Genomic DNA, 26,229 nt, shown 5'->3' with positions numbered 1-26,229 from the left:
CCAACATGGAAAAACACCATCTCTACTAAAAATACAAAATTAGCTGGATGTGGTGGCGCATGCCTGTAATCCCAGCTACTCGGGAGGCTGAGACAGGAGAATTGCTTGAAGGCAGAGGCAGAGGCAGAGACTGTGGTGACCCGAGATTGCCACATTGCACTACAGCCTGGGCAACGAGAGCGAGACTTCGTCTCAAATAAATAAATAAATAAATAAATAAATAAATAAATAAATAAATAAAGAGCTTTCCAATGTGAACAGCCCATAAATTGACCGTAGATTTTCAGAGGAAGGCTAAAATGAAAAGTGACATCAAAAATATGCCTAAGCAATTGGCCTGTCATTTGGTAGGGAAATCATTTGTGTCCTTCAGCTTCCCATTCCAGTCTCGGTTATGAAAAGCTTTTTTCTAGAACAGTGACAGAAATGATGCTGCTTCATCCATAATCCATCATCCAGTCTAAAGTCTACCTGGTGACTGACCACAACACACACACATACTTGTCAGGATTAGAGATATGGATCCTAAAATTATAAACACCTTATTCACAAAAATAATTTCCCAGACCTACAGTGCCTGAAGTACACAAGGAACTTAAATGTTTGGTTTCTGAATTGCACAAAATTTTCCCAGTACAAAGCTAATTAGCCCACCAAGGAATGAAACCTACAGCCCGGCCTGCAAAAATACGAAGCACTGGATGACTGCACTAAACTTGCCTTGAATATAAATGTTATGTAAAAAAAAAAAAAGTAATTTATCTAAACACAGTGTAGGTAGCTCTGCAATCAGTATCTCATAAATAAAAGAGAAAGATGAAGGGAAAGATCTCTAACTGATTTTAAAATTAGTTCCAAGCAAAGAAATAATCTGACAACCAACAAGGTCGACAACAGTAAAATATATATATACCCCTCAGTAAAAACTGCAACTATAAACTTCAATGAATCAAGATACATGAACTACTATGAAAGGAAGATATTCAGAAAAGCCTGAATCAGAGTAGAGGTGCTGAAAGAAAGTCAATTGGGGACCAATCTTCAAAAGCACTTAAAATCCTGAAATTAACCCCTCTGGTGGACTGAACTCAATCTTCACTGTGCTAATGGAATACACATTATGAGGAAAACCACCACACAGAGAGAGGCAAGGCGAGTCAACCCAATGGCAGCAACTAGATTAAAACTGGGAGTGTAGAAGAAGAAGTGCCTACAGAAAACAGCCATGTGTGACCTAGCCAGCAAAACAAGCAATCCAATTAGGAAGCAGTAAAAAACAGGAGTGTAAAACCTCCCTCCGGAGATAGTTAGATACCAGCACATTGGCTCAAGTCAAGATGGCTGTCAGAGCAGTCAAGGGGGTTAGCCATGGATTGGGAGGTGGTAAAAATGATGCCCACTCACAAGCAATATATGGAATTAGGTCTATGCCTCAGCAGATATTCTGATTCAAACATTTATTCAATGTTTATTTATTCACAGCACTCTTTAAGATTCTGAAAGAAGGGATATGAAGCTGGGAAGACCCTGCCATTCCTGGCCTTGGTAGAGGTGAGACTTCACAATGGAAAGTAGAGATGTACACAAATAAACAGTGCACGATGCTACAGAGAAGGGAAAGATGGTGTGTATGGAAGTCTCTGGCCTGAAGGGGCCTTCAAGAACTAGGTCAAGGAAGAGGGTTACCTCAGCACAGCAAGTACAGTAAATGCTCACAGGGCAGTGAATATGATGGTGCTGACAACTCTGGAAGCAACACAGAATTACTGCAGCTCATGAGACTGAGAAGAGACAAGAAATGTGAACACACCAGCACTAGAAAGATTTAGATAAATTGAAAATGTAGAACTGTGTGATAGTGATGATTAAAGGAAGAGAGAGATATGGATTGATAGAAGTAAATGCACCCAGTTCAGGGATAAACCACCAAGACTAGGAGATTGTTAAAATCCCAAAAAATTATGTGAAAGAGATAAGCAAGATCCTGGGAAAGGGAATATATAACTAAAGGAAATGAAAGAAAATATAATTTGTAATGGGGAGAAGAAAGGAAATCAAAGGAGAACAAGACAGGCACATGCTGTCTTCTCCAGTTTAAAATTCACTTAGAGAGATCAGTGAAATGTGCACTTCAGCAAAGTCTGCTGTCTACCCAGATACCAAATGTCTTGACCTCATCAGAAGGAGGCAGGCTTGTACCCCTACTCCATGACCTCTACTGCTGAGGAATAGGTCACAGGGATGTTTTAAGTGTTGGTACCCAGATATTAATCTTAAAAATCAGGACATATATATCCTGGAATCTTAAATAGATGAGCTAAGACCCACCCACAGTCTTCTAATAGTAATTTTTTTTCAGTCTTCTAACAAAGAAGATTTCAAGTGTTCTTCTCAAAAATGCCCAGATCAAACAAATTTGAAACTCGTACAGAATGCCTCCGCCAGCCTCTAACATATTCCGCATCTTTTGATCACTTTGCTGCAGTCCCAAAATCTCTCCATTGGAGACTGGTGAAATGCTATATCCATTTCAAAGAGCTTTTGCTTTTCTCCAAGGTCCTTAATGCCAAGCTGGAGTCCCTCTCTAATTTGCTATTTGCCTTATGCTCCCAGTAACAAGCAGGAGATCACAGTGAGTGGGTTTACTGGCCTGCTCCAATTTCACTTAGGGTCTCTAACCCCACAGCTTTCTGTTGGCACATGTCTCAGAGTCGGCAAAGTCGGCTTGAGGGTCCAGAAGGACCAGTCATTTTGCCTTTAGAAATCTAAACTGGAGGGAATAGGTTGAAAATCACTTTTAATGGCAAAGCACCCCGGAGCCCCTTAAAATGAATGGAGTTATCAGTGCCTTACATGACCCTGCCTCTGACAAAAAGCGCTTAAGAATCCCAAGGCATCACTAATAATGCACCTATCTCAGCTCCTCTCTCCCACCTGCCTGCCCTGGAGAGCCAGGCGGGCCAGGTCTGGGAGATGAACTCCCCAAACAAAGGCAACAAGGACACTGGGGGCTTCAGCATATGGCAGCTTTAACAAAACTGATCCTTTAGCACCCGGGTCTGAATATTTGGAGGCCCTGGTGTGAACAAACCTTTATGTGGTAAATAAATTCACAGGGAGGACACTAAAAGACAGGGTGATGGAAATTACAGAGGCTGGTAGCAGGGGGTGACTACCAGCTGAGGGAAAGACTCCGCCTTTGGGTTTCCACACTTCCTTCCCAAAATACTAAGTGGGAGCGCTGGGAGTGGGGGCTGTCAGAGACAGAGAAACAGATACAAAGAGAGAGAATGGGAGAGACAGACAGCTAAGAAAAGGAATCTGAGAAAAAGGCCCAGCAACCTAAAGCAAATTTTATACACCTGGGGATTGGGTAAATTATGTACCTGTTTTCAAGGTAAATTTCAGCTCTGTATCTCTTAGTCAACTACAATAGCACCGCAAGAACAGACTTCAGGGAGAATAAGTCAGCCCCTTCATCGGATGCCTGGGGGCTGTTTCCTTTGTCATTAACACTCCAAGTGTAACACAAAGCCCACAGCAGCCCTGGGCAATAGAGCACTAGGCTTTCCAGTTTCAGATCAAAGCCAAGCACTCTCTAGGAAGTCCTGAGATCGCAAAATGTGTTATCTCCTTTAAGGCAGCAGCTCAGAAAACCCACAGCCTTTCTCCAAGATTTAGCACATTCCTTTATAGCAAACAACTGGATAAAACACACTATACCTTTAGAGAAACCCTGATACATGGCCAGGTTCACAAGAGCATCACACGTCAGCTTTCTTAACTGGCTCTCAGCCTGAAAGAGTTAACGTCTCCTACGGGTTGACACTGGATTAATCCAGAAGCAGGGTGCCACAGAAACACCGTCAACATCAGACATATCCAGCTAGAATCCTAGAGAGGGAAATATTGCACATCCCTCCTTTTAACTCTCGCATAACACTGTCTAGGAACAAACCAAGCTCCAACCAAAATCCAGAAGTGGCTACCCGTGAATTTCCGGGTAATATTGGAAAGCCTAGGATGAAAATAGTTCCTTTGATCACAGCGTTTGTCCAAGTACTTCCTCTGGCTCCAATTAGAAAGTAACCAAATTAAGGGAGCAGAAATATGGTTAGCCATAGGCAAAAAGCTCATCTTCCAGTATAATTTAAGAGAAATGAACTTGTCTCTGTGTACAAAACAGAAAAAAACAATTTGCCCTACTACCCTCCAAATGTAGAGTTGTCTCGGAGGAAGAAAATATTAAAAGAACCTCCCCCATGCTTCCTTGAAGGGAAAGTCCCACTGAGTCCTCATCTGGGAGCTAGCAGTGGAGGCCTGCCCTAGAACAGGAATGTCTGCCCCATCTGCCTGTCCTTGAGGAAGCCCATGCCACAGACTTTCCCTCTTCTCCTACTCATCTAGTTCCTTATTCTGCACCCTCTCCCGCTTTGTTCTTTGGTTTGGAAAAGGCTCTGGTACCATAAGTTATCAGGTTATCCTTTCCATGCCAAAGCCATTGACCCCCAGGCAGAGTCCTGTAATTAGAGAGAAGAAAATGTCCTTAGTGTTTCTTTCAAGGCCCTCCACAGTCCATCCATCACAGACCTTCATCTCTTAACATTCCTCAAGCACTCCATGTTTCCGCAACTACAAAACCACTCCTCAATTCCCAAAAAATGCCCTTGATGTTTTCCTTGGAGATTCTACCAGCCTGTTCTAACTAGGGCAGGCCCATATTTTTACGCATGCTGTGCCTTGCAGAAGGGTACCTGGCAAAGCAGACAAAGGGAGAACAGGAGCTAAAATTTAGCTTCCATTCTGCTTGCCAAGCCATGGCCCCTGGCATGATGCTGACAGGAAGAAGCAGTACCCTTCTCTAAATTTGCACAAAGATGCCATATGAGCTAACAGAGGTCCTGGCCCCAACATCTATGCCATGAATACTCAACTGGGCTCCACTTGTGACTGTAACAGCTGGTACGTAGTAAATGAAACCAGAAACCTAAGACTCCAAGAGGATGCCTGTTGCTCAGTCTTTAAACACATATAGTTACAGTCACACTAGGATGCCCAGGTGATGTTTCTTACCACACCCATATTGTAAATCTCTGGTAACTTTAACATAAGCATACAGCAGGACCTTGTATTCTTTATAAGAGCTCTGGGGAATTCTTTTTTCTTCTTCTTTTTCTTTTTTCTTTTAGTAATCTCAGGCCAAGGAAAGGGGCAGGGGTTGGCGTGGGGGGATTTCTTTAAGTCTAAAGGCAAGTATAAAGAAAGACTGCTGGAGCAGCATCCACAGTTCTCACTCATCAGCCTGAAAGAGTTAACGTCCCCTAAGACGTTAACTCTTCATCATGCCATTTTCCAGGTCTTTGGTCAACTGAAACTTACCAAAAGAAAATCCAGAGTTCCTTGCTAAAGTAAGTTTTTATCAGGCATAATATTCTCTCTATATGCAAACTGCTTTCATATCTTGTAAATTCAAACAACCAAAACAAGAGTATTTTAATCCAAACATGCCATTCACCAGTTCAAAATTCTTCAAGACAAAACCTAAAATGCATGGCATATAAGCCTTCAACAAGTGGCCCCTGTCTAACTCCCAGGCCCATTTCTTAACACTCCCCTGAAATTTATCCTCTATTCCAGTCATACAAAATCACTTGCAGTTCATCATATGCCCCATTTTCTCTCTCCCTTCCTGAGTATCCTAAGATGTTCACAGGACATGTTTGATCTGGCCTTGCCTGTGGTTTCGTACCACACAGGTGTCATACCACTCATGCACCATCCACAGGAGCCATCCATTCTCTAGTCCCCAAAACTCATTCTTGTCATTGCTGCTCTCCAGGTCAGAAACTGTCTTCTCCCACTTTTTATCTAGCTAATTCCTAATATCTCTTCAGGCCTTAAATGTCACTTCCTCAAAGTAGCCTTCCCAAACTATGCACTCTCCTAAACTCTAAGCTTTTCTTTCATAGCACTTAACGTAAATGAAATTACTTGTGTATTTCCCCTACTAGACTCTAAAGTTCCATGAGGCAGAGAAGGGACGTCTGTTTATTCCCTGCTGCACCCCCAACACAGTATCTGGCACAAAATAAGTATCTGTAAATATGTATCAACAATGACTACCTGTTCATGCAAATTTCTAAAGCTGTGCTATCCATAATGGTAGCCACTAGCCTCATGTGCCTATTGAGTCCTTGAAATATGCTATGATGAATTAAAACGTAGTGCCAATGTACAATACATACCATATTTCAAATATTCAGTTTTAAAAAGGGGAAGAACGTCTCATTTATTTTTTATATTCATTAAATGTTGAAATGATATAATAATTTGGATATAAGTCAAATTTAAAAATTACAATTAATGTTTTTTAGTTTTTTAACATAGTTATATGATAATTTAAAATAACAAATAGAGCTCACATGTGTGGCTCACATTTATATATCTGTTGGACAGCGCTGGCCTAGAGAGCCATTCCTCCTGTTGACTCACTTCTCATCCTTGACACTCACAAGGTACAGCAGCTGACCTGGGAAGATCACCCAGACCACCCACCAAAACCGGCTACTCTTCAGGGTACCTTCTACCACTACATTCAAGGTTCATTATATTAACTTATTTTTTACGTGGCCCTTCAGTAAACTCTTCCAAAGGACTTTAACAGACAAATAATGGAAATCATTCCTCCATCTTCCTCACAAGCCATATGTTGTAGATTATTGCAGCTAAGCCTTACTTAGAACTGTCTTAAAATGGAGTAAGATCTCAGGAGTGAACAGGAAGATAAAGAAAGAATAAAGAAAAAAGAAGAAAAAAAAGAGGTAACACGCCTTGTAAGAGACAAGAAATTCTATAATCAGGATTCTGCCTAAACTAGGAAATACTCCAATTCCAACAATTTCCTGTCAGCCAGTAGGCTAAGGGAAATGCATCGTTTACCCACTGATGAGTTCCAAAGGATACTGGGAAAACTAAAAATACTCAGTAGTAGGTTAGTGCTTACTTCAGAAAACCTGCTATCATCCTACCTAAGCTATAACACCCCCATCCCCCTAAAAACTGCTTAAAATTCAGCTATATAGTCTACATTAACATAATGCACTGGCTGATGATACAGGCACAAAAATTAACGTTCAAGAATTTCAAAGTTGTGGTTGCTGTGGGAACCTTAATTCCAACTGTACGGCACAGATGCAGAATTGTGGACTACTCCCAATACTGATAAAATTGGAGATGTGTATTTACTCTGTGCAATGAGGCAGAGCTACAGTTACTGAGAGAACCTTATTTTGGCATTTCTAGGCTTTCATACATTTAAATTCTCAACCTTACCATAATACTGTTTGCTGCATTAAACTGCCTCCTCTAAGGGAAAAAAAGAGAGAGAAAGAACTGATTGGCCAGACATTCAAATCACCCATCCTGTACGTGGTTTTTATGTATGATCTGATTCAAAAGACAATCATATTTTTATTTTACTCTTACGGGCTGTCTATAAACTCTCACACAAATGAAAACAATGCTGAATTTCAACTTGTGAATGCACCAAGATATGTATATGTGCAAAACATCAGAATAGCAAATTTCACACCTTTAGAACCACTGCACCCAACTTATCTACCTTTTTTTAGTTATCCCTTTATACAAAAGGGATTTTTTTATCCCATCCTTTTTGTATAAAGGCATAAATAAAAAAAAGGTAGATAAGTTGGGTGCAGTGGCTCACACCTATAGTCCTAGCTACTCAGGAGGCTGAGACAGAAGGACTCTTTGAGCCCAGGAGTTTGAAGTTGCAGGGCGCAATGATCACACCTGTGAATAGCCACTGCACTCCAGTGTGGGCAACATAACAAGACCCTGTTTCTTAAAAAAAAAAAAAAAAAGCAGGCAGTAGATAGTACACACAGCAGTAACTTCAATCCACAATAGTTAATTACTGAAAACTGTCCAAATGTTTGCCTTTGGCGCTGGCTCTCACTGAGGAACTAGTTCTATAACTAGTTAACATAATCACACACTTTAGTTATCAGAGGACAAAAACAGAAGCAGGAAAGACGTCTGTAAAAATATGACATAACCAAATCCCCAAAAATTTTCAACCTTAATCCCTATTCCCAATTCTCATAACTCTTATGGCTACATAACTGTCATGACTACAAAAAAAAAATCAGTCTATCTGCACATGTAATACCAACTCTTGTTAGAGTTTTCATACAAAGCATTTCTCAAAAATGATATACCTGAGTCATACACCAACCTATCTGCCAAAAGATCCAAAAAACAGCAAACAGTTTAACTACTAATTATAGTTACTACCTGCAAAAAATGAGTAGGTGACCCCAGTGAATATATATACCAAGATTCATTTCTTCCTAGAGCAAAAACATAAAGAACTATCAAATCAAAATGACCAGCAGAAACGGGTCCTATTACAATGTACACGAGATACAGACCTTCTCCTCTCCTTATTCACAGAAAAATAAGATCTTGTTAATTAAACTCAACCACCATCTCACATATCCCAACCCTCACTGCACTCAAGCCCCCTGGGGAGAAGTGCCAACAGTGCCCACGTGAAATTCGGCAGAGCAGTGGGTGTGGGCCACAGAACACTGAGACCTGCCCAATAGTAGTCAGGCTATAAATATTAGAAAATAATACTGTGGAGATTTAAAATACTTGTCCCTTTGCATTCCCACATATATGTATTATATATGTCATATATTAATCAATTCTCCAACTTCTTCCTTTTGGTTTATGCAAAGAGGCGCGGCTGCTTCCCTATTCTCACCTGGGTGTTCTCCCCCTCCAGCCTCGGTGGTCGGATGCTGGACAGGTGAATCGTCTTGTAATCGCCTGAGTTCAGCTTCACAACAATGGCATCAGCATTCAGAACCTGCATCACCTGTGAGCAAAAAGGAACATGCTTAAACCTGCTTCTATGGCCCCCATCACATGTCCAAGAGCAAGGCCCACCACCCTCACAGGTAGAAAGTGAGATCAATAGCCATTTGTGGGAAAAACAGTATCATCCTTCATGGTGCAACAATGTCAGAGAAAACTATGCTATAATTATCAGTTCCCAGAGACCTTATTATGATTTCTCAATGAGACAAAATCTGTATCATTCATAAAGATGGTCAATCTTTTTTTATTTTTGCCCTGACAAAGATTTGTGGTTCACTACAAAGCTTAAGAACTGGAAATCCTGTCTCTACATGTAATTGAAGATTTTCCTTGAAACAGCTTCTAAACTAAAATCAAAATCTCAATGTGAATCTAGAAAAAGAGGCAAGGGTTGGATTTGAAGAAGATACCAGCACTAGATGAGAAAGAACCAAAATAGGATGCCCCAATAGAGAGCAGAAAAATCAAAGGCAAGTGAAGGGCAAAAAGAATTGTCATCTCAGCATGGGAAAGGAGATGCTCAGCTGTTAATCTCACAGGCAGAAACATGAAATTACTGAGATATTACCTCAGATACTCTGAAAGCCACCTTTTCAGAGCACTACTACTACGGACATCTTTGTTTTGGAACCCAAGATCAGTAACACAGAACCCCACACTCAGAAGAAAAAGAACTAGTCTGGGATAAATTACAAGGGTATGTAGTCAAAGGACAAAAGCATAAATATTCCTCTCTGAAGGTTATTAGAACATTCTACAATGTGTGCAGAATAAAACTCCATTCAAACTGGGATCTTACCACATCAGTGTTGTAACTAGAACGCATAATACAGCCAGCAGTCTACAATTTGCCCAATTATATTCAATGCCTTTTTTTTTCTTTGAAGCAACACTTTATTACAAGGTAGCTGCAGACTACAAAACACTATCACCATCTACTTCATCTGCAGAATCAAAATCGAACTCTTCCAGGCTTCAATCGGGCCTCTTTAAGAGCTACCAGACTGAACAAACTTACAGGGTCAGCTGCCACACAGCAAGGGCGGACTGGCAAAATTTCCCTCCTCTTTCATGCGTGAAACAAAAGGAGCTAGACTCTTTTTTGCCATCATGGATGTCACACTGATAAGTATCTTAAAGGAGGCCTCTCTAACTATTTCTTGAAAGGCCTTAGATCTTCTAGCACAGAATGTATTCATTTACTTGCAGCTTCCTCCAAAAACAGCAATTCTCTACCTTTTCCAAAGAACCAGCCAGCCACACACCGGAAACACAAAGAACCAACCAACCACACACCAAAGAGTAAGGAATGCCTTAAGAAACAATCTGAAGAAGGATATAAAACATAAACAAGTGAGAAATTATATATAACAGAAAACAGCGGGAGTTAAGTGCCATCAAACAGAATGAATGAAAAAACAAAGATGACAGCTGGAATCAATCTGTAAGTCCACAGAAGGTTTACTATGGCTGGTGGATGGGAAGATATCCCTGGGTTTTACCACTGTAAGCAATGAAAGCAGTGTAGAGAAGAACAGCCCAGCAATCAGAAAAGTAATGAAAGTTCTAAGAAAGAACTGAGTAGATCAGAAGGAGAAATTTTTAATTTTCTACTATACTTAAAATTAACTTACAACCTTGAAAACAGCAAAACGACAACTTCAAATAACCATAACCATTCTCCTATAACCTTTTTGACAGATCTGAGAATCATAGGCTAAACACTAAAACCCAGAGAGCCAGAACCCAAAATTCATCTTGCCAGAAAAACATGAAGATTAATGGTAATCAAAGGCAGGATGAGTGATCACACCAGGACCAAGGTCAGGGCTAGCTACCCCAAACCAAACAGCCCCTTAATGCCAGCCCAATCACAAAAACACATTCATGAGTTTAGAACTTAAAAACTGTCTAGACAGTATAACCAAAGATTCAGTCACTGAAAGAAAAAATAGAGTACATCTTATTCCCATTACCATCTAAACACACTAATGCCAAGTAAAAATGTACACAGTAATGGAATTCCAGTAGTGGGTTGGACAATTGACCAAAAAGAAAGACCCCAGCTAATGATTTCCTGGTCCTTCAAAATCCCACATTTGGATGAAGGGAAAGATATTATAAAATGGATGACAGAATATTTCAGGGAGGCAGTTTCCATGATATCTGCTATTGTGGTATCCTAATTTCAAGCTAAAGAAAAGAAAAAAAATTCCACTAAGCCATACTAAGCAAAATAGCTACTATAGCAAATCAATACCACTCCTCCTCCAAACAGATACCCAAAGGATAGAGGGTAACTGTCAGATGATATATCAAAGGCACATACATCACAGGATTTCCCAAATCTTAATACTGGACAGATCTACACCTTCTCTCAAACCAAAACAAATTCTTATTGTGAATTCCCAAAAACATAAGGAAATTCCTATAATCAAGACACGAGAAATATCTAGACGTTTTCTGCTCCCTAGTCATGCTTAGAGAGTAATAAAAACAAAGAAAGTATCATAGTGCTCACACCTTTACCCACTGATTACAGAACATGAAGATCTAAGGATGTCCTGTAACAAGTTACTGGAATTAGGCACCCCTTGTAATATGTTAGCAGCGGCGGCAGCAATGAATTCTTAGAGCTGTAAATTTTAGGCCCCAGCAGCAGACTCTCTCTGCTGCTCAGCATCTCCCTGATTAGAAACCTCCTCTTCAGGAACTGTGCACTCTGCCACTGCCAGCTAAGGAAGGTTTAGCTTGCTGGTGAAGATAGGAAGGGTGAGTGCATGCGTGCGTGTCCGCGTGTGTGTATAAGTGGGGTTTATGGTTTTTTATTCCTCTGTAAATTGTGTCATTACTGTCCAGAGAACAAGCAGCTCCTGAGCAGAGACATGGAATCGGCAATAAAATACTGGTTATAGCCACGTACTATGCAGTAAGTGAGATGCAGAGTGGATTACTGTCTGAAGCCAGCTCATCAGCACCATTATGGACCACATTTTAACAGTGATATTTCTTCTGGTGCTTTTCATCAGGATAACTGAAGTATGCTCACACTGCCCACTTTCTCTGCTAGCTACAGATCTCTAATCAAGCCAACCCCACGCACGCTCACACCCCATACACCAAGAGATAACCTAAGGCATAGGAGCAAAAGTCTACATGGAAAAAGTCATTAGCTGGACTCAAATACATGCACTAAATCCAATTCCCTCCTCATTTCTTGAAGCCCAATCATAAAAGGAAAAAATGGTTTAATGATAACAAGGTGTAGGCTAAGGGCTGCCATGAGTCAAGAAAACTAGAGTTCCGTTAGGGGAACATCCATGCCTATCTTCAGCCTCTGTCACACTCTCTCATCTGTACAGCCCATCCACAGCGCTCACTGGGTGCAACGGGCTGCTGTTATTCAGATTCTGAAAACCCTGAAGCACACATAAAACAAACAAAAAAGCCTCCTTTTTGTTCAACAGTTTCCTGAGCTGTGGACATAACCACCAATAGCCCCAATGCTGCCAAAATTTCCAGTACCAGATAGAAACAAAAGGATTCTCAGCCCAGAAGGGCCTTCTACAGGCATGACCAGAGACTGTGGTTTGATGAGGTCACTGAGAATGACACACAGATACCTATTCTCCTCTCTGAAATCATGACATCTGGCTGTTTTTCCCACTCCCTAAGGTTGTATGCTATGTCTCTTCTCCCCAGTCCCCCAGAAGAGTACAGCTGCCACCCTTGTCCTCAACAAAAACAAACCACAACAATATCCTGATGCAGGCACTTCCAGGCACCTAAGCACAACCAAACCAGATACTCTTAAGATGTACTTACATGAAAATCAGGCATCAGACAATTTTCAACAGAGGGACGTCCTACACACTACCTGACCAGTACTTCAAGATTGTCAAAGTCATCCAAAACAAAAAAAAGTCTGAGACACTGGCATATCCAAAAGGAACCTAAGGAGATATGACAACTAAATGCAATGTGGTATCCTGGAACAGAAATAAAGTATAAATAAATGAATACCTGAATAAAATATAAACTTTAGTTAATAAAAATGTATCTATATTGATATACTAACTATAACAAAAATACAGTACTCCCGTAAAATATTAATGACAGGGGAAACTGGGCTGAGGGTGGATGAGTAATATAAGAACTCTGTGCTACCTGCTTAATTTTTCTGTAAATCTAAAGAGTGACCTAAAAAATGAAGTCTCTAATAATTTAATTTTTAAAGCCAGGTTAATATTCTTTCAATCTCTTCTAACTCAATCACTTTCTTTTTCTTATCAGCACACTGGTTTACTAGTATAAGCTGCAAACCAAGTCTTGATCCCTTTTTGGTTCAGCAGAGCCCACCTTTCTAGTGAGACAATCTCCAGAACTTCCTTTTCAACTGAAAGTCAAATGGCAAAAGGCAAGGAAGTGGCAGGTATTTTTTGATTCTCTCCATATTATCACATAGGAATATACTGGAGAAATCCAGATAATGCCAAAAATATTCAGCTGCATCCTTGCTTAAAAACCATGTCAGAGAGCCACTTCCATTTAACATAGTACTGACAGTCTTAGCCAAAGAAGTTCAGCAAGAAAAAGAAACAAAAGGCATCTAAATTGGAAGGAAAGAAATAAAATTATCACTGTTCCCAGATGACGTATAGGTAAAAAACTCTAATAATTCCACAAAAACTGTTAGAATAAATGAATTCATGAAGTAGCAGGATATAAAGCCAACACACAGAATCAGCTGCATTTCTATAAATAATAAACAATCCAAAAAAAAAAACCTAAGAAAATAGTTCCTTTTCCAGTATCATCAAAAAAGAACAAAATACTTAGGAATTAACTCAACCAAGGAAGTGAAAAACTTGTACAAAGAAAACTACAAAACACTGTTGAAAGAAATTAGAGACATAAATAAATGGAAACACGTCCCATGATCATGGACTGGAAGACAATACTGTCAAGATGTCAATACTACCCAAAAGCGATTTACAGATGTAATGCAACCCTTATCAAAATCCCAATGATGATTTTTATGGAAACAGAACAGCTCATCCTAAAATTCATATGGAATCTCAAGAGACCCTGAATAGCCAAAACAATCCAGAAAAAGGACAAAGCAGGAAAACTCACACTTCCTGATTTCAAAGCTTACTACAAAGCTACAGTAATCAATACCACATGGTACTGGCAAAAAATCAGACATACAAACCAATGAAACAGAATGAAGTCCAGAAATAAACCCTTGCATATACAGTCAAATGATTTTTGAGATGGGTGCAAAGACCATTCAATGAGGAAAGGACAGTCTTCAACAAATGGTCCTAAGAAAACTAGATATCCTCATGCAAAAAAACAAAGTTGAACCCTTATGTAACACCAAAACTAAAAACAAACTCAAAATGGATTCATTACTTAAATATAAGACCTATAAAACTACAAAACTCTTAGAAGAAAACACAGGGCAGAAACTTTGCAACACTGGATTTGGCAATGATTTCTCAAATATGACACCAAAGGAACAGGCAACAATAGTACAAATACAAATTAGATTTCATGAAAATTTTGTGTAACAAAGTAAAAGGCAACTGACAAAATAGGAGAAAATATTTGCCAATCATATACCCAACAAAGGATTAATATCCAGAATATATAGAGAACTCCTAAAACTCAACAACAAAAAAACAAAAACCTCAATTAAAAAACAGGCAAAGAGGCTTATAAGTGGGAGCTAAGCACTGGGTACACATGGACTAAAGACAGGAACAATAGACACTGGGGACTCCTAGAGCTGGGGGAGAGTAAGGGAGGGGGCCAGGGCTGAAAAACTTCCTATTGGGTACTATGCTCATGACCTGGGTGACTGGATCATTCCTATACCAAACAATATACCCATGTAACAAACCTGCATATGTACCCCCGAATCTAAAAGAAAAGTTGAAATTTCTTTTTCAAATGCACAAAGGACTTGAACAGACATTTCTCCAAAGAAGATATGCAAATGCACAGGAAAAGATGCTCAACATTACTAATCATTAGGGAAATACAAATGAAAACCACAATGAGACATCACCTCACACCCATTAGGGCGGCCACTATAAAAAAAAAAAACAAAACCAAAAAAGACCCAGAAAATAACAAATGTTGGTGAGGATGTACAGAAAGTAGAACCCTCGTGCACCGATGTAAAATGGTACAATATAGTAATTCCCTCAACAACTTAAAAATACAATTACCATATAATCCAGCAATTCCATTTTTGGGTACAAACTCAAAATAATTGAAAACAGGGTCTCAAAGAGATATTTGTATAACCATGTTGATAGCAGCATTGTTCATAATAGTTAAAATGTAGAAGCAACCCAAGTGTGTCCCCATGGACAGATGAACAGGTTGTAAGCAAAACGTATACACATACAATGGAATATTATTTACCCTTAAAAAGGAAGAAAATTCTGACTCATCCAACAACATGGATGAACGCTGAGGACACTATGCTAAATGAAATAAGCCAGTCACAAAGACACAAAGACTGTCTGATTTCACTTATATGAATTACTTAGAGTAGTCAAAATCACAGAAGCAAAAAGTAGAATTGTGGTTGCCAGGGCCTGGAAGAGGGGAAACAGAGGGATGTAGAGTTATTGGTTAATGAGTATAGTGTCAGTTTTATAAAATGAAGAGTTGTAGAGATATGTGGTGGTGATAGCTACACAGCAATATGAATATAAATACCACTGAACTCTACACTTAAAAATCGTTAAGATACTACATATTATGTTATGAATTTTGTCATTATAAACAATTTGAGGAAAAAAATTCTCAGAGACATGATAATGAACTCCATCTAGAGCTATGATTGGAAGCACAGCAAAAAACTATCAGGGTAAATAAAACCAAATACATTTTAAAATCTACTGTACCCATGGACAGTTTATATCCTGATCTCCAAAACTGGACTTGGCCACCAATGCCAGTTAACCACTTACTGCTCCCAGCCCTAGCAGGTAAGCTCCTTGAAGGCAGGAACCACTTCTAGTTATTTTACATCTTTTCAAAGCACCTAGTTCAGGGCTCTGCTTAATCTATATATAGGTACAGAGGACCAAGGAAGAAGCCTCTAACCAGGCAGGGTGGTAAGGAGACACCTCTTGAGGACATGATTCCACTCCATCCCTCCCCCACCCCCCACAACAATGTTATTCAGGTCTGTGAAATCTGCAATGCCCAAGGATCCAGCAGCAGGAACAGGGAAGCCAAGCCACGTGCTCAGGGGACCATATGGCTACAAACAGCACAGATCAGCTAAAACGCCACAGGGAAGGCAGGGAGGGAATTGGCAGGCCACGACAGGCACAAAAGTCTCGGGCAAGCTCAGCTAATCGCTGTGAAGTGAACATGCTTCTCTGCTAACCTGGAAAGACAAGGAGAGCCCTTCCTTTGCATTTCATTCCTCAAGAAGTAAAACTGCTTAAGCAGAAAAAGGGAACCAGTCTCTCAATAGGCCACATGTATCAGAGAATACTTTGTCAAGTTTCACATTTCTCAGGCTTAAGCCTCTTGGCACTCTGACCTACAGCTTTGCCTCAGTTCCAGAAATCAACTGCAGAGCCCCAGAGGCATCCAGTTAGAGGCCATAGGTTACCCTTTGCAGGCTTTTGAGGCTTTTAGCGGGGCCCTGTACAATTAATTCCTAAAAAACAGGGTGATTGTTGAAGAGAGAATCACTATTTGTTAAGGCTTCACAATCACATGATCTTGAAAGCAGAAGCACTCAGGGAAGACTTGCAGGACTTTCAGACTATGTGAAGGTCCCAGGTACCTTAGAACTTTTTTAGGATTCCCTGAAAAAAGCTGTTTGCCACTAACAGATATTTTAAATCAGGTAAAATGATACAGAACTGCTGTTGAGTTCCAGGTTATGAAAAGTAATGCATGTTTTTTTTTCATTTTTAACTTAATGTTGATATCCAGTGTTCTACAAGAAAGGCTGGCAAACTATGGCCCAAGGGCCATCCAGCCCACTTCATATTGTTATAAAGTTTTCCTGGAATATTGCCACAACCATTCATTTACACACTGTCCATGTCTGTTCTCCTGCTACCATGGCAGGGTTCAGTAGTTGCAACAGAGACCACATGGCCACCAAGCCTAAAATATTTACAATGTGGTCCTTTAAGAAAAAGCTGTCCAATCCCTGTTTTACAACATATTAGAAAATGAACACACTTAGTGGTATATACTAGTTAACATTTCTAAAGACATGTTTGGCAAATGTGAGCCAAATCATTTCTAAGGAAATAACTGCCAATTACTTGGAGATTTATTCCACTTTCTAAATAATGAAAAAAATTCTCAACTACATGAATATAAACCTATTAGAGACTGGTCAAAAATATTATGTTGCAGCCTACAATGAAATATTACACATCAATTAAAGAAGTAAGCTCTTTATTTTGGGTCCCTCTCTAAACACCTCTAGATAAAAGAGATCTGTAAAACGTATCTATACATAAGCCCAAAAGGAAGAAGATAATGAGAGAGAACACTGCAACAAAACTCTGGAAGCTGGAGAGCAGATGGATGAGTAGTAACTTACTCTACTGACTCACAAAAGCTAAATCCTGAGACAGTGGCGAGAAAACACAATAGCCAATCTGATTTATACCGCAGTCCCACTCTCCCTAATCTGCCAAGACTCAGAAACTGTCAAATCAAGCATCTCAATTGGGAATGAAATGGGACCAAAAATGATGGATGGTTTCAAATCTTTGTAAGAAGCAGATGGATTTCAAGACGTATACCCTGGCCAGGCATGGTGGGTCACACCTGTAATCCCTGCAACTTTGGGAGGCCAAGGTGGGAGGATCACTTGAGCCCAGGAGTTCAAGACCAGCCTGGGCAACATAGGGAGACCCCATCTCTACAAAAAATTTAAAAATTAGCCAGGTGTGTTAGCGTGCACCTGTAGTCCCAGCTATTCGGGAGGCTGAGGCACGAGGATCGCTTAAGCCCATGAGCTTGAAGCTGCAGTGAGCTGTGATGGCACCACTGCACTCCAGCCTGGGTGACAGAGCAAGACCCTGTCTCAAAAACAAACAAGCAAATATGTATACCCTAAATCCCACACTAGGGTCACTGCTTCTAAACTCAGTGTTTTAATATCATTCTCAAATAAGACAGAAAACCAAGACTCAGCAAATATCTGAGGAAAGCCTCTAATATGAAAAATAAGGGACCAAAATAACCCAAGGAGGGGAGAGGAAAGGCTTGAAGAACATAGTGAGTGCGCAGTAAAAATGAAACTAAAAAAAAAAAAAAAAATTCAATTTCGCAGAAAGCTAAGAGATGATTTTTATCTCTGAAGTCAGTATAAAACTTTATTTTTTTAAATAGTAAAAGAGAAACATGCAGAGAACAAAAAAAGTTCTTAAAAAATAAAACACTATCATGTCAATAAAACTACTGAAAGGTAACTATAAAGAAATCTAAAAAGAATAGAAGATGAGATAGAAAATAGGAGAAAAAAACTGGAAGATGAGCCCACAAAATCCAACAACCAAATAATAGGAGTTCTAGAAAAAAGAGAACAAAGATTCTAGATGGAAACCAACAAAAGAGTTGGGAGAAAAAGTCTCAGAACAAAACAACTAAACATTGAGGCATAATAGGACGCTCAAATATAGATAAAGTGCATCGCTATGAAATGTTGGAACACTAGGATCAAAAAGAATTTGCTAAAACCTTTCAGAAAGAAAAAATATATAAGGATAAGAAATCAGGATGGTTTCAGATCCATAAAAAAATAAGAAATCAAAAAAGTTTCTGATAACTACTGACAGTGGAGTGATACTGATAGATACAATTCTAATGGAAAATGACTTCTAAAATAAAATTCTATATCCAGCTAAACTATCAAGTGTATGTAGAGAATGGACATGAAAGGTCTCAGAAAATTTACCTCCCAAGCATTCTTTGCCATGAAGTTAGAGAATGTATGCCACTAAAACAAAGTTGCAAATTATAAAGAGGAAGCTGTGAGATCCAGCAATCTTAGCTCCAATCCAAGAGTAAGGCAAAGAAATCCCTCAGGACAATGGTGAAGAAATCCAAAGATGACAGCTCTAAAACAGGCAAAAAGAGAAACCAGTCCAGATTGATGCAGGTTGCAAAGCTCCAAGATACTGCTGGCAGACTGAATGAATCTCCTCTTGAGGGGAGATTTAGACAGAGTTTGGAGGCTGAATTAAAATAAGTATGTAAAAAATGTAAATTTTAAAAATTATTAACTCCAGGGAAAACAAAAAAATTTTGCAGGAAACTAGAAGTAGCCATAATATGCTATATAGCACAGTGGTGATTATCACTTAAAATAAATACTGAATATTAACTAACTTATGACATAATCATATTGGAAGAACTGGGTAAGAGCACTGTGCGCCCTCTTGAGTATGTGTGCTTATGTGAAAAAACTAAGTCCTCCTCTTCCATGGTATGAAGGAAAGGAGTTGTACCTAAAACTGAAAAATTAAGAAATAGCCATGTAAATGTTTTATTCAGAGATGAATTAGCCAAGAGTTGAAAGTGACTGCCTCAAGGAAGAGTGAAATTGAACTGGTACATTCTTTAGTAAGCCTATAAAAATTTTTTAAATTTTCTGTATTAAAAATAAAAATGTGCAAACTTAAAAATTACACACAAAAGAGTACAGATCAGTGCTATTCAAAGTGGCTGCCAGTCTGCAGTAAGATAAGGAACTTGTACTAGAACATTAATCAACTACATCACTAAGAACATTGCTGACTTTTTTTTTTTTTTTTTTTTGTAGTAAGCTTTTCTTGATGAAGGAAGTAATGCCTTGATTTACATTCTGGCCCAAGCTCCTTATGTCACTTTATCAAGGCATTTTGAGTAGGACTGGTATAGATCACAGATCATCAAACTATTAAGTAAAAAGCCAGATAACAAATATTTTAGGCTTTGCAGGCCATGCAGTTTCTATCACAACTACTCACCTCTGCCATTATAGCACAAGAACAGACACACACAATACACAAGCGAACACATATAGCTATGTTCCAATTTATTTACGATACTGACATTTAATTTCACATAATTTTCACATGCCACGATATATTTTTTATTAATGCAAAATCCATTTTTTTCAGTGTAAAATCCACAGATCATGCAAAAACAAGTGCCCAGCCAAATTCAGCCCATGGGCCATAGTTTGCCAACCTTGAGACAGACACTATGATCAACTTTGTTAAAAAAAAAAAAAAATTAAAAAACAAGGCCAAGTCATAGTGTTTCATGTACTATGGGTATTTATGCTTATCTTCTTTATGTTTTTTTCCTGTTTTAAAAGCAAAACGAATGCTAAAGAATTTTTAAAAGTCAAGTTTTAAAAACTCTTTTCCCATTTCTCTCTACCCTCTAAGCGGACGTGTACCCAAATAGTCTCAATTTGTGTTTCAATTTCTACAGAAGATTGGTTATTCCTCATAATTCTCCATCAGATGATTCCTAGGGGCAATCTCCTCTACTTTGGCACTGTAATGAATAAAACTTCATTGTCATGATAAAAGCCTCGCTCTCTTTCAAAGAAAAAACAGATCCTAGGATCCTAGATTTTTGAAAATGGAAAAATTCTCCTACAGGTAGGTCTCCCTTTTCTAATTACCAATAAAGTCATATTTAAGATAAATGCAAAGCTCAATAATCTAAATCCTTTGAATTTTGTTCTTATGCAGTGCTTTAGTTAACTCCCCAACCAGCCAAGGCCCAAAACTCTTCAAAATATTCTAGGTTTTTCTACAAACTCAGTTTTAATAGAGGACAGGCTGGTAGGAACACGACAGGGTACTAAGATCCTCACATGCCTCATCTACGTCACTAATGTCACAGACTCTCAAAGTGAAGATGGCGAAAAATTGAAGGCCTGCCTCCCTTTTTGGGTGAAAAATCATCCTTTAATTCTGTAGCTATGTTAACACAGCTATGCTAACTACGGGAAGCATAGGCGCAACTGAGTGAGTTCCAAGTAGGCAGAGCAAGCCATGTCCAAGTGTCCACACAGGTACACGCCTCACACAGAAGGGACATTGTGGTCTGCAACAAGACCTGGAGGATGCCAGGATATCCCAACAGGTGCAAGTCCCACTCATGCCTACCAAAAGGAATGATTATGGCTAACCTCACAGCTGCCTGGACATCACCTACAAAAAGAGGGAAAGAGGCCACTAGACCACTCTGTGACCTATTACTTTGGGCATCATAAAAAAGAGAGTGAAGAAATTTAGCCAGTTCCTCAGAGGTTGCTAAAAGACAGGCTTTCTCAGGCTCACAGTGCCACCTAGTGGCTTTCCATCCTAAACTCATGGTTAGTTGACAGGGAGACAGAACCTCTCAGTCCAAGAATTTGGCACTTAACCACTTTTAGCCCATAAAAACAAAACTTCTAGCATCTCTTGGCAAAAGTAAAAATAGGCTGGAAAACATTACAGCATTTTGGGAAGACACAGAGAGCAGGTCTACTACTCAAGTTACAAAACCATGCAACTAAGAAAAAACATTTTTATAGCACTGCTGATACCACCAAGGATAATAGCTTCAAAGCAGTCTATCCCAAGACATATCAATGGAGAACTCTCAGGGCGGCGGGGCGGGGGGGGAACCAAGAGCTCCAAAACAGAAAGAAGAGAAACTTGAGGTCATATATTTATAGGTGCTCCTTGATTTGCAACAGGGTTAACTCCTGATAAACCCATCATAAGCTGAAAATGCTGTAAGTTGAAAATGCATTTATCTCTCTTCAGCCAGGGAGGAAGGGAGGAAGGGAGGGAGGAAGGCAGGAAGGGAGGAAGGGAGGAAGGGAGGAAGGAAGGAAGGAAGAAAGGAAGGAAGGGAGGGAGGGAGAAAGGAAGGAAGGAAGGAAAGAAGGCACTTAATACAACCTACCAAACATCACAGCTTGGCCTAACCTACCTTAGGTTAGGTAGCCTACTTTTGCTTAGGTTAGTTTACCTAACCTACCAAACATCATAGCCTGGCCTAACCTACCTTAAACACGTTTGGAACACTTACATAAGTCTACAATTGGGCAAAATAATCTAACACAAAGCCTGTTTTATAATAAAGTGTTGAATATCTCATTTAATTAATTTACTGAATACTAGACCAAAAGTGATAAACAGAATGGCTGTATGGATACTCCAAATGTGGTTCCTACTGAGTATCTATTGCTTTCACACCATTGTAAAGTCAAAATATCTTAAGTCGACCCAGCATAAGTCAGGGACCATCTATACTTGGACATAGGAAATCTTAAGACAATGCTATTTGCTAGGCAGATAAAAAAGAAGTCCTAAAATATGAGAGATATTTCAAGCTAGTTTGAAGTTAGCTACTTTACAAAGAAATTTAAATAGTCTAATGGTTTCTAAACCCCCTACAATAAACACACACACACACACTCCTACTGGCTTGCCTTGAAATTTTCAAGAGCTTCAGCATTTCTAATTGTTCAAATCCTTGTATTATTACTCGCCTGGCAATGTCCACTATGTATATCAAGATGCTGAGAATGACTCACCTTGGCAACAAACTGCTTGTCCTTTTGGTCCAAATTAGCTGTGGGAGCCACATAGTCTCTCCATATTCTCAGCCTGCGCTCTTTGGCAAACCTGGCAACAAAGCAAGGATGCAAGATCATTCAGACTCAGCTAATGGAATCCACCACTACCATGGGAGCACAGTTGGTGCAGCATCCTACTCTACCCTATAGATGTATCCAGAAGAAAGACTACCAGTCAAACCAGAACAAAGAGCGAGAGTAAATGAAAACATGCAAGATACATATATAAAATGTAAGCCCACAGCTGGGAGACTATGGTCCAGGCATACAATTTTTTGAGCCTAGATGGTTCAAGTCCACCTTCATTATTAACTCTGGTTTATCTAATATCTCCTGGGTGACTACTACAAAAAAATGGGAAGAACCCACACATCTAAACAAACATATTTCTTAAAAAGCACAGACCTGCTCAATTTCTATCTGAATTACAAAAAGGTTACCAGCTACCAAATCCTATACATAAGAACAAAACTGTCATGACAGTGCATCTATAGAATAATTAGAAAATGAACAAAATCCTCATAAGTTCACTGACAAGAGTTTAAAAAAAAAAAAACCTATGTAGCCAGAAATTTATTTTGAAGCATTATGCCCAGTAGATATTTTCTGAGCCAGACTATGAGTAGGAATTTGAATATGTGCATAGATTAAAAAAAATCAATGAACAGCTGTCTTAAACCACTTACAAATAAGTGGATACATGTGCAGTGAAAAGGAACTATTATTTCTGAAAACAGTATTGCAATCTTTTGTTTTAGAGAAGCACTAAAATGAGAAAAACACAAAGCAGGATGTAGTAGTTGTAAAATACAAGAAGTAATTCAATACAGAGGATGCAATTTTACCTACACTTACTTCAAGTAGCTCAAATACAGCATGCAAAACAGCAGACAAGTAATCACATATTATCAAAATAGGATTTGCATTCTCTGGTCTAAGCTTGTTTTTTAATGATGAGCATTCCCCCAAAAAATCCATAAAATCTTCTACCGATGTCATATAACATGTAGATATTATTTTCATTGCATTCACTTTCTTGAAAGACAGGCAAGACACTGGGCCAGGCACAGTGGCTCACACCTGTAATCCCAGCACGTTGGGAGGCCAAGGCGGGCGGATCACGAGGTCAGGAGATCGAGATCATCCTAGCCAACATGGTGAAACCCAGTCTCCACTAAAATACAAAAAAAAAAAATTAGCCAGGTGTGGTGGCATGCACCTGTAGTCCCAGCTACTGGGGAGGCTGAGGCAGAGGAATCGCTTGAACCAGGGAGGTAGAGGTTGCAGTAAGTGGAGATCGTGCCACTGCACTCCAGCTTGGCAACAGAGCAAGACTCCGTCTCAAAAAAAAAAAGGGGGGGGGGGGGGCAAGAAATTAAAGAATGCAAAAAAAAATCAAATTAATTTAGAATACTAATGAACATAACAGGATTCTCTGAACCAAAAAACAGAAATTGAGCATTGTAGAATAATCAGAAGTATTTGGAACACTGTACTTGATACGGTTATTATATCTTTCTAACTTAATTGCAGAACAACATAAAAAAAAATTCTAAGCAATCACTGTTCTTTTCCATCAGACAATACATATGTCAGATGTGCCACATCAAATGGCCTAGATTAATATCTACTTTTATAAAAACCTGCAAATACTTCTGCTTATAGGTACTCAAGGATGAAAAAGACCTAAGAAATGGAATAAATACTATAGTTATTCATTCACGTCGTTGCACATCTCTTAGCTGTATATCTCAGTCACAAAAATGTAGTTATCAAGACCATTATAACTTTAAGATTCTGAAACAAGTCATACAGCAAGCCTTGAGAGTGGACTACTGTCATCAGCTGTGTGTTGTCTTTGCTTAAATGTATCATGCAAGGTGGTGATTCAGACTTTCCCGAGCATCACTTCCATTCATCTATTGTTGCTACCTGCTTTATTTTCTTCCATCCACCCCATCAAATGGAGAAAGTTCACCTACATCTACATCTACATCTACATCTTGACACTGACAGTTGAAATGTCGACTAATATTTGGAATTTCTACATGCAGTTTTCTAGAAACAAGTTATTCCTATATCTGCTTTAACAATAGCCAACAAGTCAAAAACACACCAATAACATCTCAGAGTTGTACTAGCGTTTATAACTGAAACACACTTTTAAATAAGTTAGGGCATAGGCCTCACAACAATATTGAATGGTCCTAGTTTAAAACCTACAGGCTCTGTCTTTCCATCATACCCCTGCTCTTGTCTGTCTGTTTGGGAGCAGCTAATAAGCAATTTCATCTTTCTCAAATAAGCTTCAAGTTTATTACATTCCAAATGTCTAAAACCCAGAACTTAAGCAAGGGGCTTGGGAAAAAAATGACCTGAAAACATTAAAAAAGCAAATCAAGTGAAGAATAATGTCTAAGTGAAAACTGTAAGTCCTTACCATCCAGCATTCAATTAGACTGAACCTGAAGACCAATATTTAAGTCACTCCTCTATAAGGAACTGCCCTACTCCGTTACTGAAGTAAAATGAACACTGACACACAGGGGTGTGAGCAAATCACCAGATTTCTTTCCCTAAAGATCCTTAACAAGATCCACAGCTGGAAGGCCTCTTGGACAGACCTTACCTCTCTGCCGCCCTCAGCTTTTCTGCGCCCCGGGTGTAAACTGCAATCGACCAGTCCACACAGCGTGCGAAACCTTCCTTCAGGAGGAGCTCTGTGATGTTGCCATTCTGAAAAACAAGGTACATGAGAGGCAGGCACGGATTAGACTCTGTTGCAAAAGAATCCATTTCTCTAGACTTCTGACACAATTAACACAGTCACAAACTAGTCTGCAGTTTGTTTGTTTGTTTACAGTAGAGTAGCTTCTCTCACTACGAAACCACTCCTAAGATGGGAGAGATGCCACTCTGAGACTCCTTTCAATAGCCTTGGCTTCGTATCCCCACAATATCCACCATAATAACTCACTTAATAGGAGTAGGATAAATGCTAGTGGCATTGAATGGAATTGACATTTCAATAGCTCTTCTTGTGGGCAGAGGAGGATGTTAATCTTTAATAGAGATTACACCTTATTCTTCCCTCCCTTAAGATCAGCACTTCCTCCCCCTTTCATAAGAGCTGAGCAGGCTGAGCAGGGAATAACGGAAGCTACATTTTGCCCAGAGAATTAAAATTCACACTCTACTGTAACACAGAGCCATCTGGCAGGGCACAGCCAGACAGCACTCCAGAAGAAACAGACATGACCTTGGCACACCCCAAACCAAGCCTTTCAACCTTCCACAACTGCCATCATGGAAGAATTATCTAGCCAAAGAGTAAGTAGCTTAGCAATGTATTGGACACAGGTTAAAATAATGAAAATCCATTCAATTTCAGGTGTTAAAAAGAAGGCCATCTTACATCTAAGAATAACCCAACTATCAAAGTGCACAATAAGGTAAAACATCCAAGAATCGGAACTATAAGAACATGAAGAACCTACTCCCTGCTAAAAGCAGAGTTAGGAGGTAGCTGGATAAAGCCTGGAATACAAAACATAATTTTTCCATACCTCAGTTTCCTCATCATTGATCTACCAATACTTCAGCTAGCTGACTTCTAGACCTCATCAACCCTATTCTACAAATTTCAGTTCTACTTCTAATGAATGTAGCAACCCCTAGGACCA

At 39.3% G+C, this 26,229-nt stretch overlaps 1 protein-coding gene across 1 annotated transcript in view; it reads right to left on the bottom strand.

Moving 5' to 3' along the window:
* The window catches only part of SND1 (staphylococcal nuclease and tudor domain containing 1), a 437,174-nt gene that overhangs the window by 359,027 nt on the left and 51,918 nt on the right, over positions 1 to 26,229 (bottom strand). Inside the window, exons 8-10 of the mRNA XM_004046157.5 lie at positions 25,176 to 25,282; positions 22,505 to 22,595; positions 8,792 to 8,905 (exon numbers count right to left, since the gene is read on the bottom strand). Of these exons, the coding sequence (XP_004046205.1) occupies positions 8,792 to 8,905; positions 22,505 to 22,595; positions 25,176 to 25,282 (312 nt within the window). The remainder of the gene's footprint in view (positions 1 to 8,791; positions 8,906 to 22,504; positions 22,596 to 25,175; positions 25,283 to 26,229) is intronic.

This window comes from Gorilla gorilla, chromosome 6 (assembly GCF_029281585.2).
Source record: "Gorilla gorilla gorilla isolate KB3781 chromosome 6, NHGRI_mGorGor1-v2.1_pri, whole genome shotgun sequence".
NCBI lineage: Eukaryota > Metazoa > Chordata > Mammalia > Primates > Hominidae > Gorilla > Gorilla gorilla.
This window is presented reverse-complemented; position numbering and strand designations above follow the sequence as displayed.